Source organism: Pristis pectinata, chromosome 29 (assembly GCF_009764475.1).
Source record: "Pristis pectinata isolate sPriPec2 chromosome 29, sPriPec2.1.pri, whole genome shotgun sequence".
NCBI classification, from domain to species: Eukaryota; Metazoa; Chordata; class Chondrichthyes; order Rhinopristiformes; family Pristidae; genus Pristis; species Pristis pectinata.
In genome coordinates this window covers 6,166,079-6,187,325 of record NC_067433.1, presented here as the reverse complement: position 1 = coordinate 6,187,325, position 21,247 = coordinate 6,166,079, and the positions used below count along the sequence as shown (strand labels likewise).

Sequence of the window (21,247 nt, the reverse complement as noted above, 5' to 3'; positions counted from 1 at the left end):
TCAGGGCATTCAGACATTTGAAACAAGATATGTCTTACTCTCAAGAACTAACACAGGTCAGCATAAAACATAATCAAACACCTCATGAAAACTTTTAGTGTTTTAATACAAAAGAAAGACAAAGGTATTGATCTTGTAATGACATTTACTTAAATCTCAGCCAAAACTCCAGCAGACTCAAATTCCCTGTAATTGTTAAAATTGTATTGATTCAAAGACAACATTCCGATGTAAGTAAAGTTTAAATTAAAACTTTAAGTTTTCCACTTTAGTTCAAAATTCCTTCCAAGACTTGGTTAGCGAAATCAACTTACTGACAAATATGATTACAAAGTGTTAACAGCTTCCAGCTCTCACCATAAGTAAAGAAAGACAAATATTGGACACTTTTTAAACATGGTCTGCCACACAAGGTACTGATTTGGCAAATAAACTGAATTTCGCTATCCACCAAACCTACTGTGAAATATTTAAACGGGCAATTTTTTTTGCTCTAGAACTTCATTTTCTCTATAGCATACTTCTTTAAAACGTGATCCATAGCTATAGCATGCTGCTCTCCAATGGACCCCAAGCTCATATACTCTTCAACCACATTGCTCCTTTAGTGGCCATTGATGGCTTTTGAAAGCAATTTCTGATTCAGAATCCTGTGATCAATCAGTGCTGGAAATTCACTCCTTAAATTAGGTCGTTATCAATCTGCTTACTTATACTTTTTTTTAACATTCTCAGAGAACTTCAGACCGTTAACCACTACTGTGAAGTCACCTCCAACTGTTGATTAAAACTAAACAAACTGTCCATTCCTCTATTCTGCTCATGGCTGCTTTAACCCTCTGACTCACCCTAGCTGTCTCCACACAATCCTCTAAATCCACTGGCAGGATAAGCAAACCAACATCAGCACCCCCCTCAGTCCAACATCCCCAACACTGGAGCCCTAATTACACTTGGAGACACAAGATATTCTGCAGATGCTGGAATTGGGTCGAAACCCTTCAGCAGTCCTGATAAAGGGTCTCGATCCGAAACGTCGACTGTTTATTTCCCTTCATAGATGTTGCCAGACTGTTGTGTTCCTCCATCATTTTGTGTGTTACCCCTAAGTACACTTAGTTGGTTCTGTTGGGCAGACCATATTTCTCACATGACACCGGACTCCAAAATCAGGTCAATGATCCAAGATCAAAACAAAAAATGTATCGACAGGTCATTGACTTGAAATGTTAACTTTGTTTCTCCTCCCACATATGCTGCCTGACCTTGGGAGCATCCTCCAGCATTTTCTGTTTTTATTTCTAAGCATCTGCAGATTTTTGCTTTTCACTCTTTGATACAGCAAAAGACATTCCACTCCACCTTAAACCCATTTTCCTCCACAAAGTGCTCTGGAAACTAGTGCTGTGTGAAATAAATTTTAGCCAATTGTACTAATTTTGCTCATGCTTCCTATCAAACTGTATCAGCAGATTCAAGTGTTCACTTCCAATAGCTATAAATTCACCTGTATCACTGGCCAATCTTCAGAGTGTACTACACATGCAAGTTTGTGTTGTCTGTAGATTTTGAAATTGTTCCCCTTATTTAAGAAACCATGATCTTTCAAGGTTTGACAGTGCACACAAATATGAGACAGAATATTTGCTTGGTTTGACATTTCACATGCTTAAATATGTACGTCAGATAGATAACTAAATTGAAAATTCTTGCATTTATAATGGTTGGCCATATTTAACCAGCATCAATGGAAAGTAGGTTATCTATCTGTTTATTGCTGTCTGCTTATAAGTTGTCCTATGATTTTCTTCATTATAACAGCACTAACTTTATGGGTCATGAAATGCTCTGGACCATCCCAAAGCCATAAAAACAAGGCAAACTCAACCTGACCATCACACACCAATGGAAATACTGAAACATCATTTGGCAATGGGAGAGCTTATTGGACAACAGGAATGTTAGCTGCTTCACCTTTTTCTACAGAATATTTAAGGAAATGTGTGAAATGAAGGAGGAAATTTCTTGTTTGAAAGTAACACAATATTTAATCAATTAATGGGAAGATTTCTCTTCGAGCATCGTAATAAATTAATCAATAATTCAAATAACAACAATAATGAAAAAACATTGAATAAATAGTAATTTTGAGTTCCAAAACTCAGCACCCTATTTTCACTAATAGCTAATTCCAAATAATAAAAAGTAAACAGGAGCAAATATTGCTACCTTTTCATCTCAGTAATTAGAAGACAATTATATTTAATCATATAACAGAAATTCTGTACTCAGTACATACACACTCTCTCTAAACCAACAATTCTGATTTGGGTTCTGAACACAGAGATCTAAAATGCCTCAATTGGCTGTGAAAATTGTGATTCTCTTGTGGTGCTCCTTCACATCCATTTCAACAGGCTGCTTGTTCCTGTAGGAGGTGCTGATGTACCAGCCACGGTACATAGCCGATTCAAACTCGAAGTAGTGGCCAGCACTCGAAACCTTCTTGAAGAACACGAAGCGAAGCAGATCAGTGGCACTACTGATATTATGCAAATTCTGATCCCATTTCTGTGACAGAAAGAAATTTAAATACAATTATATTTCAAATGAGAAAACTGCAAATAATATTACTTCAGGACATGTTGTCCCCCGCACATCAGGTTTCTGAGCATGTGTTGCAGAGAGTAGATTTATGCCACAATTTAACTATAAATTCATAAGTTGCAAACAGTTTGGTTTTGGAACGATTCTGAGCTGGTAACCTTAGCTAGGAAGGGGACAGAGACCTCAACATTCCAGGATTGGGAACAAAGGTACAGAGCACTGGCTACTGACTGCACAGATTAGGATACCAAGTAGGGATTCAGCTGTGAAACCTCACCCCAATCAAAAGTTTTCTGTTGCAATACCCGATGATCAGTGCTGTAGAGAATGTATATTTTCATCTTCTCTTATGACAGAGAGAGCGGCTATTTGGTCAATGCTAGCTTTTGTTGGTTCCATTTCCCCACTTTTCCCTGTAATCTATTCTCTTTTACCTGCCATCAGCTCCCTTCAATTGCACTGCTATCCATCTGCACTGAGGGCAACATGCAGGAGTCAATTAACCTATCAGCATGTCTTTGGTATATGGAGGAAACTGGAGCATCCGGAGAAGATCCACAGCAGGACTGGAGAATGGCCAGTACCCTGGAATGGAAGTTCTTCAGGAGAAATGCAGATAATACTGAAAAGTATTGGAAGGTATTTCCCTGAGGCTATAGGACCAGAATATACAGGGACCCCATGGTAGATGTAGGCCAACAAAGCCAGAGTAAGGGGGTTATTTCGAAACATGGGCCAAATTGTCTGTCACATGCAATTTGCAGAAGGCCCATGGACAGGATGGAAGAAAGGCAGATACACGAGATAGCAATGATATGGGGCTGTATAACTGTCAGTTAACCACGAGCTCATATTTGATTTCTTACCTCGACCTGCATCCTGGGATTGTCCTGTGGCCCCGTGCAAGAGAGGAACAGATTCTGATTGTTGATTCCCAGAACAACTGGCAAATAATTAATTTCATTGGTAGATGCCTTATAGTATCTCACGTTCAATGTTACTGTAAGCCAAAGGAGGAATATTTTAACACAGTGATGAAAATACTTAAATGCTCATATCAATAAGAGTGCTGTCATACAGTTTTATTGAGTAAACACTATTTGGAGTATAGCCAAGCCATACATGGTCACTGGGTCAAAGTTAGTTGAGGCAACCACTGGAGCAGGACAAAAAATTCATCCACACATCAACAGGGGACAGAGCAAGCATTAGGGCTCCTTTTCCTGCTCACCATCCAGTTATCCTGCAGACATGCATAATTTTGCTTAGCCTTCTGTGCCTATTTCTGTTACAGTAGCATGACAATACCACTGCGAAGAAAAAAATCCCTGCTTAGAGGCAGCGCATATCCAGGGAGTTGAAAGTGAGGTAGGGAAATGTGAAAGTGAATCGAATAGATTTCCTCTTCCTGTGAGGTGTTCTCTCCCATTCACCACAACACCTTTTAGATTTAGAAACTTTTGCCAATCTTCCCTTATTTTAAGTGCAACAGGAGAGGAGGAATGTAAGGTTTACCCACCTTCATCCTTTGGCTGCTGCAAGAACATGGCCAGGAGCTGGAGGTTCTCTGACAACTTCAGGGATTTGTCTTGTTCATCCCTCACCTGTTGACACTCACTCTTCAAGAACCTGTAAGAACTGGGCACCACTTCAGCATCTTCACAGCTGGTGTAGGTGATGGCTTCTGTTGGCACAAATCAGAATGATTATTTACCACGGCAAATTAACAGAGTTTAACCAGAAATAAAATCTCAGACCAAAATGTTTCTTTAATGTCTGTTCCCTGGACATTGGCAGTGATGACAAATCTGTGTTTATTGATTCATCTTGGTTATTCCTTTGATAAGCCGCCTTCTCAAATCTTTGTGCTGATGGTCTACCCCTGCATTTGGTGGGGAATCCCATGACATTGAATGAACAGTGAAGGATCAGAGTCAACAGAACCACTGGGGTCAACAGCACAATGCAGGCTATCACACTAAACAGTGGAAGCACTACTTTCAACTGTAACCAATCAGTGCTAACTGAATGATAACACTGAAACAAAACTTCAGCTCACCTTCTACAAGTGCATTAAAGTTTCCAAGCAGGTCACTGTCCTCAAAGCAAGCGCTCTCACAGCTCCAGCCTTCTCTGCATGGCTGCTCCAACTTCTTCTTGAACCTTTCAACAGCGAGAGCTAACATGACAGCTTTTTCCAGAGTGAGGTTTGCAGATCCAGCTGTCGTAATGGACGAAGACTTCCCTGTGATCTTCAATTGGTAACTGTCCAATTGGCGACGGGCAGTGCTCAACTCCACTGGACTTGGTAAGGTTTTTTGAAATGGGCTCTGCAAAATGAGAAACGACATTAAATCCACCAACTCTGTGCTACCACAGTAATTCTAGTGGGGCTGATAGCTAGGGTAGAGGATAATTAATAACCAGGGACACCTCCAACCCAGGATTTGTGGGCTAAACATCCGACAGGGTTTAAGACTTGAAACTTTGCACTTAGGAAGTATTTCTGCAGAAGTTCCTGACATCATGCTTTACCATCATGAATTCTGGTCACTCATGGCAATTAAATATTTGTTGATTCAAGCTTGCTCTAATTTTAACAAATGAAATACCTTCCCCAAAACCTATTCTGGTGTAGTCTCTATGATTCTTACCTTGACCAGGGGGCAGGAAGTAGGAGATGTGATATGACAATCCCCATTGTGCCGGTAACTTAAGGATCTGTAGATGGAACAATTGTCTCAATCAGTTTATGTGGAAAAGGGTAAATTTGCCTTCAATAAGTTATTAACCACACATGAAAATTGCAATGTTACTCAGATAAACAACTATGTCACTGTGAAACCCAGGCAATGGAAGTGGGGCCAATCAGATACAACCCTACTCCACATCCACTTGTCTGTAGCTGGCTCTTGTGACTTACAGTAGAATATGTCTGGGTTCAGGCAGGATGCACTGAACATTAAGTGTAAATCAGAAAATGTATCCTAAGTAAACTTTACAGTTTTCTTCATAACCACTGTGAATATTGTCAGTTTCCAAATTTCATAATAATCAATATGCAAGTTTAACTGTAAGTAGACTATGCCACACGTTTAATCAAAGATTCACTTCCCTTTTGCTCTTAAACATTACACAGACGATTCAGGCTGGATCATTTCTCAGAATTGTATTTACATTCTTTCTAATAGGAAAATCATTCTGTAGGTTTGTTCTGAGCTGAGATCAGACGTATTTAGTAGCTGCAAATATATCCACAGTTCAAAAAGGGCACCACTGTGATTGCACAGCTTTGGTTTAAATGTAAAATAAATTTACTGTAGAGAAACCCATGGACTCACCTCAGGGATTCACTCTCATTGATTGGAATGGTGACGGATCCAGCCTTGGTCCTCATATTAACGAAGCTCTCTGAAGCAGTATCTGACTGTGTCCGAAAGATTGTCAGTATAGTTCTGCGTGAGTTCCTAATGTTCCTGTGCTGACGAACAGCCTGCAGCTCTTATTTAAAGCGCACTGGCCTCCACATGCTCCTCCCTCCAGAGTGTGTCACTGGTTTTGGAAATTTTACGATTGCATAGCTGTTTGGTAAATCTTCCTCTCTAATATGGAAGTTTGAAAATTTGAAAATCAGGATTTTCTAATGTTGTGCTGCAAAAGAATTAAAAATAAAACTCCTTTCTTTACATTTATTGGCAATATCTTGACAGCAATTTGATACCTTAATGATTTTGAGGCTGAGAATCATGTTTTGGTGATAATGCCAGAAAATTCATCTTGTTATAAGCCAGATTTGTGGCTCTCAGTCCAGCCTGCTCTATTTCATGTATCTGCCAAAGGTAGCCAGAGCAAGATTTGCCACACATGCCACTGATCTGATGAGCATTTACTACATTTCTCTCCAGATCAGCAGTTGCTGGAGTATTTTCCTTTGTGTTAGCAAACCATCTCAAAGTCAGAGGCTACAGATCAATAAATGAAAGTGCACTGCAATGAGTTATCAAATAAAATTGATGCCTCATAAGGTGGAAGGACAATAAGATCAAAGTTACTGCTATTGTTGTCAGGATTGAGGTGGGCTATTAAATGGGCCAAGGAGGTTCCACGGGTATTCCCATCCACAATGATGGCAGGCCCAAGCATTTGGAATTATCATCAGACTTAAGTACTAAGTCAACAATCCATCTCAGCCTTCTCCAGAGGTCCGTGGTATGACAGAAGTTTATCATCGACTTTTCAATTTACTCCAAGTGGGATCATTTCACATCAGGGCTGTAAGTTACTTCAGTTATGCTCAGGAATTCAACATGTCACTTGCTAAGCTGTTCCAGTTCCCACCCAAGAGTTGAAAATAGCCTAGGACTGTCCTGTCCACAAATGGAGGATGAGTCCCAGTAATCATTCCATTGTTTGGCTTTGAATTGTCAGCAGTGTCTATGGTGAAGCAGTCACTCACCGACGACTTGTACTCAGATGGTTCCTGCCAGGTCCACAGGTCCAGACATTGTCATTTTGACTAACATACTTAAAAAGATTTGAATTCCAGAGGTAAGAGTGATAACCTTGACATCATGGAAAGATGCCAAATAGCAGGTTGTTCGAAAAGGAAAACCCATGGAATCCAAGGGAGAGAGGGAAGTTGGATCCAAAGTTGAATCGTGGCAGGAAGCAAAGGGTAAAGGATATTTGAAGATTTTGTGATTGGAAGGCTGTTCCTCATAAGGATTCCACTGTGCTCAGAACTTAGTCTCTTGCCTTGTGTAATCTACTGTATATTAATGATTTAAATATACAGACATGATCAATGTTTTCACATGACAGAAACATTGTTTTTGTGGAGGAAAGCTTTAAATTTCAGCAAGATAGAAATGGTCTGGTCAGTTGGACAGAAAAGTCTTAAGGGACAGACTTAGGACAGCTTTTACCCCATTGTGATAAGACTATTGAATGGTTCCCTTATACAATGAATGGACTATGACCTCACAATCTGCCTTGTTGTGACCTTGCACCTTATTGCACTGCACTTTCTCTGTAGTTGTGACACTTTGTACTGTAATTGTTTTTACCTGTACTACATCTATACACTCTGTACTAACTCAATGTAACTGCGCTGTGTAATGAATTGACCTGTACGATCAGTTTGCAAGACAAGTTTTTCACTGTACCTTGGTACAAGTGATAATAATAAACCAATACCAATACCAAGTGGAAAATAGAAATTAATCCAGAGGAGTGTGAGGTAATGCATTTGGGGAAGTGTGACAAGAGAATATACAGTAAATGGAAGGATACTGAGTTGTGTGGAGGAACAAGGGACCTTGAATGGTATAATTACATACCCTTAAAGATAGCAGGACAGATCAAGAAGGTGGATTTAAAAAAAAACACTCAGGATATCAGGACATAATATATAAAAACAGAATCACCAACACTGGTGAGGTTATAGCTTCAATAATGTGTCCAGAAAATATGTAATGGGAACAGAGAAGTTTGAGGCCCTGTTATTGCCACAATAGCGCCAGTGATCCAGGTTCGCCGCTGACTTTAGTTGCTGTGGTGTGTGTGTGATGTTTGCACATTCTCCCTGTGACTGCATGGATTTACCCCAAATGCTCTGGTTTCCTCCCACATCCTAAAGGCATGCTGGTAGGTCTTAGTTGCCACAGGTGGTTTCTCAGAACAATCACTTATTCAGAAACCTGGATCAATGATCCCCAAGTTCACTCCTTTGTTATCAACCTCCATGCTTATGTTTTCTGAATATTCTCAGAGAAACTTCACAGACTATTAATCAACTTTGTTTGTAATCATATCCAGATAGTACATAGAACCTTACAGCACAGTACAGACCCTTCGGCCCACGATATTATGCCGACATTTTATCCTGCTCTAAGGTCTATCTAACCCTTCCCTCCCACATAGCCCTCCATTTTTCTATCATTCATGTGACTATTTAAGAATCTCTCAAATGTCCCCAATATATCTACCTCCACCACCTCTGCGGGCAATGCATTCCATGCATCCACCGCTCCTGTGTAAAAAAAAACCTGCCTTTGACATCCCCCCATACGTTCCTCCAATCACCTTAAAATTATGCCCCCTTGTGTGAGCCATTTTCAGCCTGGGAAAAAGTCTCTGACTGTCCACTCGATCTATGCCTCTTATCATCTTGTACACCTCTATCAAGTCACCTCTCATTCTCCTTCAGTCCAAAGAGAAAAGCCCTAGCTCGCTCAACCTATCCTCATAAGACATGCTCTCCAACCCAGGCAACATCCTGGTAAATCTCCTCTGCACCCTTTGTAAAGCTTCCCTATCCTTTCTATAAAGAGGCGACCAGAACTGAACACAATACTCCAAGTGTGGTCTAACCAGAGTTTTATAGAGCTGCAACATTACCTGGCAGTTCTTGAACTCAAAACCCTGACTAATGAAGGCCAACACATGATACGCTTTCTTAACAACCCTATCAACCTGCGCGGCAACCTTGAGGGATCTATGGACGTGGACCCCAAGATCCCTCTGTTCCTCCACACTGCTAAGAGTCCTGCCATTAACCTTGTATTCTGCCTTCAAATTCGATCTTCTAAAGTGTATCACTTCACACTTTTCCGGTTTGAACTCCATTTGCCACTTCTCAACCCAGCTCTGCATCCTATCAATGTCCTGATGTAACTTACAGCAACCCTCTATACTATCCACAACACCACCAACCTTCGTGTCATCTGTAACTAACCAACTCATCCTTCCACATCCTCATCCAAATTTTCAGTTTTTCATTTCTGTGATGGCTGTTTTAATACTCTGACTAATGCAGTCTCCCTTTCGATTCTGAGGTTATGCAATGAAAGGATCACACCACACTGTGATCTCTTCAGGTAGTATATAGATAAAATACATTCAGTGTATAAAATCATAAAACTGTATACCATATAATCTAGATAAGTATTACCATCATTGCATCACAGACTATACAGTGGTATACTATTTATACTTAATTACCTGTGACTCATCCAATTACTCCTTATGTACTTGGATAGTTCTTTAACCATTTCCTTCCATCTCTTAATTTCCATGTACGTTATTACAAACAGAATAAACATCAGTAATAATTGAAATTGACCAAAATATGGGATCTAATCCTTGTTGAGGCATGTATTTTCACATTCATTCCACAATCCTGTGTGTTTTCTCGCCAAGTAGGTATCTGTACTTAATGCCTCGTTGTGCTTTTCTACTGCAAAAGACAATAATGTCTCTGTACCCAAACAACACATGTTTACTTTGTGCTAAATGTTTAAGTAAGGGAGGTTTAGAGTTGGAAAATTGATTTACATACACCCTAGATTCTCTTTCAAGTTTTCCCCAACATTAAAACCTACCTGTTCTGCTAAGCATATGTCCACCAATTTCATTTGTCCTATTCTTGAAGGTAGTAATGGGGTATAACATATGGTATTAATGCTTAGAGAATATTACATTCCATGCCAAAATGAATTTCTGAAAGTAGGCACACAATATTTTCTCTGCCCCACATAAGCAGATGATGGTAACCTCAGGAATATGGGCAAAGCTTCCAAAATGCAGTTAGCTGCTACTATTCAAATCACACAGCCTCTTCTGTGGCATAGATAAGGTTAGGACAAACCATGGCAGTTTTTTCCAAATTACGCCTTATCAGTGATGTTGCCGCTATCATAGCTTTAAACCGTATCACACGTGACTGCTATGCTAGGATACCTGCACTCGGTCCATAACCACGATCTGCGTCTCCCCATTGCCAGTCACTTCAAATTTCAACCCCCCCCCCCCCCCCATCACAGATATGTCAGTCTTCAGCCTCCTCCACTGCCAGAATTCCAAGCGCAAACTGAAGGAACTGCACCTCATTGGAACCTTGCAGCCTAACGGCGTGAACATTACATTCTCCCACTTTAAGTAATCCCCACGCTCCCAACCACCCCCCCCCCATGTTTTTTTCTTTTCTTCCCTTTCCTAGCCTCTCTCTTTTTTCTACCCCTTTTTTCCTTTCTCTCCTTTGACCCATCCCCCGGTGGATCTGCTCTCCCCACCTACCCCGCACCAGCCTATCACTATCTCTTACCTGCATCTACCTATTCACACCTTGTGCCCACCCCTCCTCCCCTCTTTTGTGCATCTATTACTGATCTGCTTTTCCCTCCTACATTTTGGACTTCCCCTTTTCCTATCTTCAGTCCTATAGAAGGGTCCTGACCCGAAACGTTGACAGCCTGCCTTTCTCCACAGATGCTGCCTGGCCTGCTGAGTTCCTCCAGCATCATTGTGTTTTTCATCTACATTCCAGCATCTGCTGTCCTTTGTTTCTGTACAAGACATTCCACCCTCTCCTAATTACCCCAATTTGTAGACTGCCCACCTTTATCCCTGAATATCTTTTTGTAATACGACAAATCAAACCCATCAGAATTGATTGATGCATCCCCTCCTCCTGTAATTGTCCAGTTCTTTTTTTTGCCTTATAACACTTTGCAATGGAATCCAATTTGTCCAATTATTCCTATGTCATTAATCTTTACTGAACAGTTGTTTGGAAGTGCACTGAGTTCATCAGCACTTTCCAAAGTTCCGAAATTTCGCAGTCAGGCTATGGAGAAAGCAGATAACATAAATTGTCCAGGTGTAAATCTTGTTTGTAAATGGAAAGGACTTTTTCCTCAGAACATTTTTAACATGTGACCTGTTTCTTTAAGATTTCTTTAGACAATGGTCCCATGATTGTCTAAATCTGGATTTCAGATTTCCGTAAGTCAGTATTATATCCAGATTTCCGTAAATCAGTATTATATCCAGATTTCCCAATATGTTCTTCCAACATTAGACTAAATGATTAGTCAAATATGCTAATGTTCAGTTCTTTCACTTACTTCAAAGGTTATAGGATTGTGTGTTTTACTGAGTAAGCACAATGAAAAATGTCGGATATATAACTGTGCAGTCAGGATATATCATTGTTGAGGGATTTTTATGTTTAACCTGCACCCCGAATCTGACTTTCACATGGGGCCCAGTCACCCTCCTAATTACTGCTCAAATCGGGACACCACACAAAGAAAATCTCTCGTACAGCAGCGGTGAGTTTCTCAAACAAGTCGGTTTATTCAGACCCTGTTACAATGTGCACTGGGGAGCATTTGTCTTGTCTTTGTTTTGACTCTGCTTATCCTGTGATCAGCTCTCCTGCACTTAGCCGATACCCAATCTCCATTTGTTTACTTCTGCACCACCTAGCTATGACTTGCAACCTAAATACTTCTGTACCTAAATTACTGTTTCTGCTCTTCTATTGTGACCTTTAAACTACCTCCACTATTGACCAATTTTCCCATCATCCTTTTCCAGTCAGCACGACACTTAAGTTGACCATATTATTAACTTTCCCAATTTTCTTATGATTCTTGGAGGCTCTTTCTTCACCATAAATAAAAGATCATAGGTAAAATATCTTACAGTTTTAGTTACGATATGTCACCTTCCCTCTATCGGCTAAATTAACAATTCCATATCTTTCTGATATAATATGTATGATACAAGTTGCCTCCTTACCAAGCCAGTGTTTTTTCACTCTAAACAAAGGATATCTGTGCTGAGTTGGAGTGGTTATGACAGGTTTGTTCTATTAACCAGCTGCCAAACATAAATCATACCCTTTTGGGCTGCCCCACAGCTGGCAATTAGATCTTCCTTTATGAGTTGATCTTTCTTTCCAGCCATCTCTAAAACAGGATAAGTCAGTTTTGTGAAATGGAGAATCATTATCAGGACTAAATTTTAGGGGGACATAAGTATTCTCATTCAAATAAACAACATTCAGATTATCCCCCAGTACTCAAAGCACATGCTGAATTTTCAATTCAATATTTCACTGTATATATGTGTGAGTCTCACATCTGGAACCAGAGACTTACATCATCCATAATATTAACCAGAATTACACACGGACATTTAGGGATTCCAGTCTGATTTCATTCAGTATTTATCTGGATCAAATTTTACCGCAATTGAGCAAAATAAACTAAGGCAAAGAGTGAGGAAAGGGAACGAAGGAGAAATAAAAAACCACTAAAGAACAAATGCTTAAAACGGAGACAAAGAGAATCCAGTCTTGTGCTTTCTGCCTTGAGGAAAGTTTACACATAATTATAGAACTTAAAGATTATTTATCACACAGAAGCAAGACTTTAACACTCATACCAAAAAATAAAAGGAGCACCTTCATTAGAGATTTTATGTTTACAGAGTTTCTTAAAGAGACATTAACACTTGCTTAACAGACACATATCAGTCTTCACACACTCAGACACACTTTCTATCTCTCACATATGAGAGATCTCTTAGATCGGGATGCCATATAAAGAAAATCTTTCATACAGCAGTGGTGAGCTTCTCAAACAAGTCAGCTATCTCTTAATATATCTTGAACTATCTTAACCATTTCACAATACTCTGTTGTAAAGAATTGCAGGTCTGAGACCCAATCCTCAGTAGAAGCTCTCCATTTATTTCCACAAATTATTGCCTCCATCACAACCAATGCATTTGCACCCCACTGTGACCTCGCAGCACCACATACCGAGTGCCTTCCAATATAAGGCATCCTTTGGCACAAACTTAGCCAGAAGAAAGAAATTAATTATTTTTAACTGTAATTTATATCTCAAAATTTGTAATGAGAATGATTTTCAGTGATTCATTTAGTCTCAAAAATGTCTCAATATATCAAGATATATTGTGAGATTATTCTTTTTCCATTTCTAAACCTTATTGTTGGACAGGCAGGTTTTGTCAAAGTTCATCCCTATTACCAATTAAAATTCCATTCTCTAATGTACAAATTGAAATTCATGTCTATGTAAAGGGTTAACGTTTCTGCACTTATTCACACTGATAGCCTTTAAAACAACCACATGTGAGTCTAATAGTACAATAAGCTAATTCCTACACATTGTCTTTTGACCCTTAACAACTCACACAATATCTATTTTGGGGCACCAGAATCAAATAGACCATGATTAACATCCTTAATCAATTAAACATGGCTCTTTCTTTGTATTGGAGGAGATAATGCAAAAAGTACCAGCTGTCAGACATGTAGTAACTTAAATGTTTAAAGGTGCTTAAATGTTTGTTAGAATTAAATCTAAACAGTGCCATTTATTCTAATTTAGATTGGTTGAAACAAAAGAAAGTTATTACTGTAATTGAATTAAGAGACCATTTTTTAAAAGCTCCATTGATTTAGAATTTGACACTACAATTGAGTTTAAACTTCAAGGCCACATTTTCTCGTTAATTCCCTATATCTCCATTCCACAGGTGCTCAATTATTACCTGTCCTCAGTCGTCCCATCAAAAATTCAGCAAACTGTTAAACTTATGTCTAACTCAAAATTTCACAAGCCTCAAGCAATATCTGAAACGCTCAGGGCATTCGCACACTTCAAACAAAGTATGTCTTACTCTCAAGAACTTACACAGGACAGCATAAAACATATGCAGGACAGCATCAGAATCTTGTCTTTGAATCAATACAATTTTAACAATTACAGGGAATTTGAGTCTGCTGGAGTTTTGGCTGAGTGTTAAATAAATGTCATTACAAGATCAATACTATTGAGTTTCTTTTGTATTAAAGCACTAAAAGTTTTCATGAGGTGTATGATTATCATAGAACAGTGAGCACAATACAGGCCCTTTGGCCCACAATGTTGTGCCGACATTTAAACCTCGCCTAAGACTATCTAACCCCTACCTCCCCCCATCCCTCTATTTTAAATTCCTCCATATGCTTATCTAGCAATCTCTTGAATTTGACCAGTGTACCTGCCTCCACCACCACCCCAGGCAGCACATTCCATGCCCCAACCACTCTCTGGGTAAAAAACCTTCCTCTGATATCTCCCTTGAACTTCCTACCCATTACTTTAAAGCCATGCCCTCTTGTATTGAGCATTGGTGCCCTGGGAAAGAGGCACTGGCTGTCTATCTATTCCTCTTAATATTTTGTATACCTCTATCATGTCTCCCCTCATCCTCCTTCTCTCCAAAGAGTAAAGCCCTAGCTCCCTTAGTCTCTCCTCATAATGCATACTCTCCAAACCAGGCAGCATCCTGGTAAATCTCCTCTGCACCCTTTCCAATGCTTCCGCATCCTTCCTATAATGAGGCGACCAGAACTGGACACAGTACTCTAAGTGTGGTCTAACCAGAGTTTTATAGAGCTGCATCATTATCTCACGGTTCCTAAACTCGATCCCATGACTTATGAATGCTAACATCCCATAAGCTTTCTTAACAACCCTGTCCACCTGTGAGACAACTTTCAGTAATCTGTGGATATGAACCCCCAGATCCCTCTGCTCCTCCACACTACCTAGAATCCTGCCATTAACTTTTTACTCTGCCTTGGAGTTCGTCCTTCCAAGGTGTACCACCTCACACTTCTCCAGATTGAACTCCATCTGCCACTTCTCAGCCCAGCTCTGCATCCTATCAATGTCCCTCTGCAATCTTCGACAATCCTCCACACTATCCACAACACCACCAACCTTTGTGTCGGCACAACATTATGGGCCGAAGGGCCTGTATTGTGCTGTACTGTTCTATGATTTAGTTCAAAATTCCTTCCAAGACTTGATTAGCAAACTCAACCAACCAACGGATATGATTACAAAGTGTTAACAGCTTCCAGCTCTCACCGTAAGTAAAGAAAGACAAATATCGGACACTTTTTAAACATGGTCTGCCATTCAAGGTATATTGATTTTGAAAATATTCCAATGCACTTTCCACATAAACTGAATTTCACTGTCCACCGAACCTACTATGAAATATTTTAAAGGGCAATTTTTTTTACTGTATAACTTCATTTTCTCCATAGTATACTTCTTTAAAATGGCTATAGCATGCTGCTCTCCAATGGCCCCAAGCTCATATACTCTTCAACCACATTGCTCCTTTAGTGGCCATTGATGGCTTCTGAAAGCAATTTCTGATTCAGAATCCTGTGATCAATCAGTGCTGGAAATTCACTCCTTAAATTAGATCGTTATCAATCTGATTACTTATATTTCTTAACATTCTCAGAAAGCTTCAGACCATTAACCACTACATGAAGTCACCTCCAACTGTTGATTAAAACTAAACAAACTGTCCATTCCTCTATTCTGCTCATGGCTGCTATAACCCTCTGACTCACCCTAGCTGTCTCCACAAAATCTTCTAAATCCACTGGCAGGATAAGTAAACCAATATTAGCATCCCTCTCAGGCCAACATTCCCAAAACTGAAGTCCTAATTTCACTGTTGGCCAGACCATATTTCTCAAATGACACCAGACTCCATAAACAGATCAATGATCCAAGATTAAAACGAAAACTGCATCGAAAAGTCATTGACTTGAAATGTTAACTTTGTTTCTCCCCCCACAGATGCTGCCTGACCTTGTGAGCACCTCCAGCATTTTCTGTTTTTATTTCTAAGCATCTGCAGATTTTTGCTTTTCACTCGTTGTTACAGCAAAAGACATTCCACTCCACATCAAACTCATTTTCCTCCACAAAGTGCTCTGGAAGCTAGTGCTGTGTGATATAAATTTTAGCCAATTGTACTAATTCTGCTCTTGCTTCCTATCAAACGGTATCAGCAGATTCAAGTGTTCACTTCCAATAGATATAAATCCACCTGTATCACTGGCCTATCCCCTATCTTCAGAGTGTACTCCACACCCAAGATTATATTGCTTGTAGATTTTGAAATTGTCCCCTATATTTAAGAAACCTTGATCTTTCAAGGTTTGACAGTGCACACAAATATGAGGCAGAATATTTGCTTGGTTTGACATTTCACATACTTAAATATGTACGTCAGATAGATAACTAAATTGAAAATTCCTGCATTTATAATGGTTAGCCATATTTAACCAACATCATTGGAAAGTAGGTTATCTATCTGTTTATCTGTCTGCTTATAAGTCGTCCTGTGATTTTCTTCATTATAACAGCACTAACTTTAAAAGTGCTTTATGGGTCGTGAATTGCTTTGGACCATCCCAAAGCCATAAAAACAAGGCAAACTCAATCTGACCATCACACACCAATGGAAATACTGAAACATCATTTGGCAATGGGAGAGCTTATTGGACAACAGGAATGTTAGCTGCTTCACCTTTTTCACAGAATATTTAAGGAAATGGGTGAAATGAAGAAGGAAACTTCTTATCTGAAAATAACACAATATTTATTCAATTAATGGGAAGATTTCTCTTCCAGCATAGTGATGAATTAATCAATAATTTAAATAACAACAATAATAAATATGTTGAATAAATAATAATTTTAAGTTTGAAAACTCAGCGCCTATTCTCCTTAATATTTAATTCCAAATAATAAAAAGTAAACAGGAGCAAATATTGCTACCTTTTCATCTCAGTAATTACAAGACAATTATATTTAATCATATAAGAGAAATTCTGTACTCAGTACATACACACTCTCTTTAAACCAACAATTCTGATTTGGGTTCTGAACACAGAGATCTAAAATGCCTCATTTGGCTGTGAAAATTGTGATTCTCTTGTGGTGCTCCTTCACATCCATTTCAACAGGCTGCTTATTCCTGCGGGAGGTGCTGATGTACCAGCCGCGGTACTTAGCCGATTCAAACTCGAAGTAGTGGCCAGCACTCGAAACCTTCTTGAAGAACACGAAGCGAAGCAGGTCAGTGGCACTACTGATATTATGCAAATTCTGATCCCATTTCTATGACAGAAAGAAAATTAAATACAATTATATTTCAAATGAGAAAACTGCAAATAATATTACTTCAGGACATGTTGTCCTCTGCACAGCAGGTTTCTGAGCATGTGTTGCAGGGAGTAGATTTGTGCCACAATTTAACTACCTATAAATTCATAAGTTGCAAACAGTTTGGTTTTGGAATGATTCTGAGCTGGTAACCTTAGCTAGGAAGGGGACAGAGACCTCAACATTCCAGGATTGGGAACAAAGGTACAGAGCACTGGCTACTGACTGCATAGAATGGATATTGTGGGGATTCAGCCATGAAACCTCACTCCAATCAAAAGCTTTCTGTTACAATACCCAATGATCAGCACTGTAGGGAATGTATATTTTCATCTTCTCTTAAGAAAGAGAGAGAGGCCATTTGGCCTATTTGGTCAATGCTAGCTTTTGTTGGTTCCATTTCCCCACTTTTCCCTGTAATCTATTCTCTTTTACCTGCCATCAACTCCCTTCAATTGCACTGCTATCCGTCTACACTGAGGGCAACATGCAGAAGCCAATTAACCTATCAGCATGACTTTGGTATATGGAGGAAACTGGAGTATCCGGAGAAGATCCGCAGCTGGACTGGAGAATGGCCAGTACCCTGGAATGGAAGTTCTTCAGGGGAAATGCAGATATGCTGAAAAGTATTGGAAGGTATTTCCCTGAGGCTATGGAACCAGAATATACAGGGACCCCATGGTAGATGTCGGCTAACAAAGCCAGAGTAAGGGGTTCATTTCGAAACGTGGGCCAAATTGTCTGTCACATGCAATTTGCAGAAGGCCCATGGACAGGGTGGAAGAAGAAGCAGATTCTCCAGATAGCAATGATACGGGGCTGTACAACTGTTAATTAACCATGAGCTCATATTTGTTTTCTTACCTCGACCTCCATCCTGGGATTGTCCTGTGGCCCCGTGCAAGAGAGGAACAGATTCTGATCGTTGATTCCCAGAACAACTGGCATATAATTAATTTCACTGGCATTTGCCTTGTAGTATCTCACGTTCAGTGTTACTGTAAGCCAAAGGAGGAATATTTCAGCACAGTGATCAAAATACATAAATGCTCATATCAGTAAAAGTGCTGCAATACAGTTTTACTGGGTAGCTACTTAATTTGGAGTATAGCCAAGCCTTACATGGTCACTGGGTCAAAGTTAGCTGAGGCAACCCCTGGAGCACAACAAATAGTTCATCTACACATCAACAGGGGACAGAGCAAGCATTAGGGCTCCTGTTCCTGCTCACCATCCAGTTATCCTGCAGACATGCATAATTTTGCTTAGCCTTCTGTGCCTATTTCTGTTACAGTAGCATGACAATACCACTGCGAAGAAAAAAATCCCTGCTTAGAGGCAGCGCATATCCAGGGAGTTGAAAGTGAGGTAGGGAAATGTGAAAGTGAATGGAATAGATTTCCTCTTCCTGTGAGGTGTTCTCTCCCATTCACCACAACACCTTTTAGATTTAGAAACTTTTGCCAATCTTCCCTTATTTTAAGTGCAACAGAAGAGGAGGAATGTAAGGTTTACCCACCTTCATCCTTTGGCTGCTGCAAGAACATGGCCAGGAGCTGGAGGTTCTCTGACAACTTCAGGGATTTGTCTTGTTCATCCCTCACCTGTTGACACTCACTCTTCATGAACCTGTAAGAACTGGGCACCACTTCAGCATCTTCACAGCTGGTGTAGGTGATGGCTTCTGTTGGCATAAATCAGAATGATTATTTACCATGGCAAATTAACAGAGTTTAACCAGAAATAAAATCTCAGACCAAAATGTTTCTTTAATATCTGTTCCCTGGATATTAGCAGTATTGGCAAATCTGTGTTTATTGATTCATCTTGGTTATTCTGTTGATGAGCCTTCTTCTCAAATCTTTGTGCTGATGGTCTACCCCTGCATTTGGTAGGGAATCCCATGACATTGAATGAGCAACAGTGAAGGTCAGTGTTAACAGAACCAATGGGCTCAATGGCCCAATGCAGGCTATCACACTAAACAGTGGAAGCACTGCTTCCAATTGTAACCAGTCAGTGCTAACTGAATGATAACACTGAAACAAAACTTCAGCTCACCTTCTACTAGCGCATTAAAGTTTCCAAGCAAGTCACTGTCCTCAAAGCAAGCGCTCTCACAGCTCCAGCCTTCTCTGCATGGCTGCTCCAACTTCTTCTTGAATCTTTCAACAACGAGGGCTAACATGACAGCTTTTTCCAGAGTGAGTTTTGCAGATCCGGCTGTGCTAATGGACGAAGACTTCCCTGTGATCTTCAATTGGTAACTGTCCGATTGGTGACGGGCAGTGCTCAACTCCACTGGACTTGGTAAGGTTTTTTGAAATGGGCTCTGCAAAATGAGAAACGACATTAAATCCACCAACTCTGAGCTACCACAGTAATTCTAGTGGGGCTGATAGCTAGGGTAGAGGATAATTAATAATCAGGGACACCTCCAACCCAGGATTTGTGGGCTAAACATCCGACAGGGTTTAAGACTTGAAACTTTGCACTTAGGAAGTATTTCTGCAGAAGTTCCTGACATCATGCTTTACCATCATGAATTCTGGTCACACAGGGTAATTAAATATTTGTTGATTCAAGCTTGCTCTAATTTTAACAAATGAAATATCTTCCCCAAAACCTATTCTGGTGTAGTCTCTATGATTCTTACCTTGACCCGGGGACAGGAAGTAGGAGATGTGATATGACAATCCCCATTGTGCCGGTAACTTAAGGATCTGTAGATGGAACAATTGTCTCAATCAGTTTATGTGGAAAAGGGTAAATTTGCCTTCAATAAGTTATTAACCACACATGAAAATTGCAATGTTACTCAGATAAACAACTATGTCACTGTGAAACCCAGGCAATGGAAGTGGGGCCAATCAGATACAACCCTACTCCACATCCACTTGTCTGTAGCTGGCTCTTGTGACTTACAGTAGAATATGTCTGGGTTCAGGCAGGATGCACTGAACATTGTTAGTAAATCAGAAAATGTATTCTAAGTAAACTTTACAGTTTTCTTCATAACCACTGTGAGTATTGCCATTTTCCAAATTTCATAATAATCAATACGCAAGTTTAACTGTGAGTAGACTATGCCACACGTTTAATCAAAGATCCACTTCCCTTTTGCTCTTAAATATTGCACAGACTATTAAGGCTGGATCATTTCTCTGAATTGTATTTAAATTCTTTCTAATAAGAAAATCATTCTGTAGGTTTGTTCTGAGCTGAGATCAGACATATTTAGTAGCTGCAAATATATCTACAATTCAAAAAGGGCACCACTGTGATTGCACAGCTTTGGTTTAAATGTTAAATAAATTTATTGTAGAGAAACCCATGGACTCACCTCAGGGATTCACTCTCAGCCATTGGAATGGTGATGGTTCCAGCCTCAGTCCTCATATTAACGAAGCTCTCTGAAATGGTATCTGACTGTTTCAAAAAGATTGTCTGGATAGTTCTGCGTCAGTTCCAAATGTTGTTGTGCTGACAAAGAGCCTCCAGCTATTTAAAGCGCACTGGCCTCCACAAGCTCCTCCCTCAGGGTGTGCCACTATGTTTGGAAATTTTACGATTGCACAGTTGTTTGGTAAATTTCCCTCTCACTTCCTCTGCCTGCATATCTCAAAATTACACTCTGCGGATGTGGAAGTTTGGAAATTTGAAAATCTGAATCGTATCACTGATGTTGTGCTGCAAGAGAATCAAAAATAAAACTTTCTTTACATTTATTGACAGTATCTTGACAGCAATTTAATATCTTACTTAATGACTTTGAAGCTGAGAATCACATTGGT

At 39.8% G+C, this 21,247-nt stretch overlaps 1 protein-coding gene across 4 annotated transcripts; it reads right to left on the bottom strand.

The window, feature by feature from the left end:
* Positions 1 to 1,965: 1,965 nt before the first annotated feature.
* il1b (interleukin 1, beta) lies at positions 1,966 to 20,963 on the bottom strand. Of its 4 annotated transcripts, none has more exons than XM_052041049.1 (6): positions 20,797 to 20,963; positions 5,262 to 5,328; positions 4,667 to 4,937; positions 4,127 to 4,291; positions 3,474 to 3,607; positions 1,966 to 2,571 (listed from the first exon to the last, which is right to left on the bottom strand). In XM_052041049.1, exons 1-6 carry the CDS (start codon positions 20,850 to 20,852, stop codon positions 2,359 to 2,361), a joined length of 906 nt encoding a protein of 301 aa, XP_051897009.1. In that variant the 5' UTR covers positions 20,853 to 20,963; the 3' UTR covers positions 1,966 to 2,358. The 4 variants fall into 4 exon arrangements, with proteins under 4 accessions (XP_051897009.1, XP_051897008.1, XP_051897007.1 ...); XM_052041048.1 differs by lacking the exon at positions 20,797 to 20,963 and adding an exon at positions 5,949 to 6,071 and having other exon boundaries at positions 1,968 to 2,571; XM_052041047.1 differs by lacking the exons at positions 3,474 to 3,607; positions 4,127 to 4,291; positions 4,667 to 4,937; positions 5,262 to 5,328 and adding exons at positions 18,318 to 18,451; positions 18,973 to 19,137; positions 19,515 to 19,785; positions 20,110 to 20,176 and having other exon boundaries at positions 2,021 to 2,571.
* Between the last annotated feature and the right edge of the window lie 284 nt (positions 20,964 to 21,247).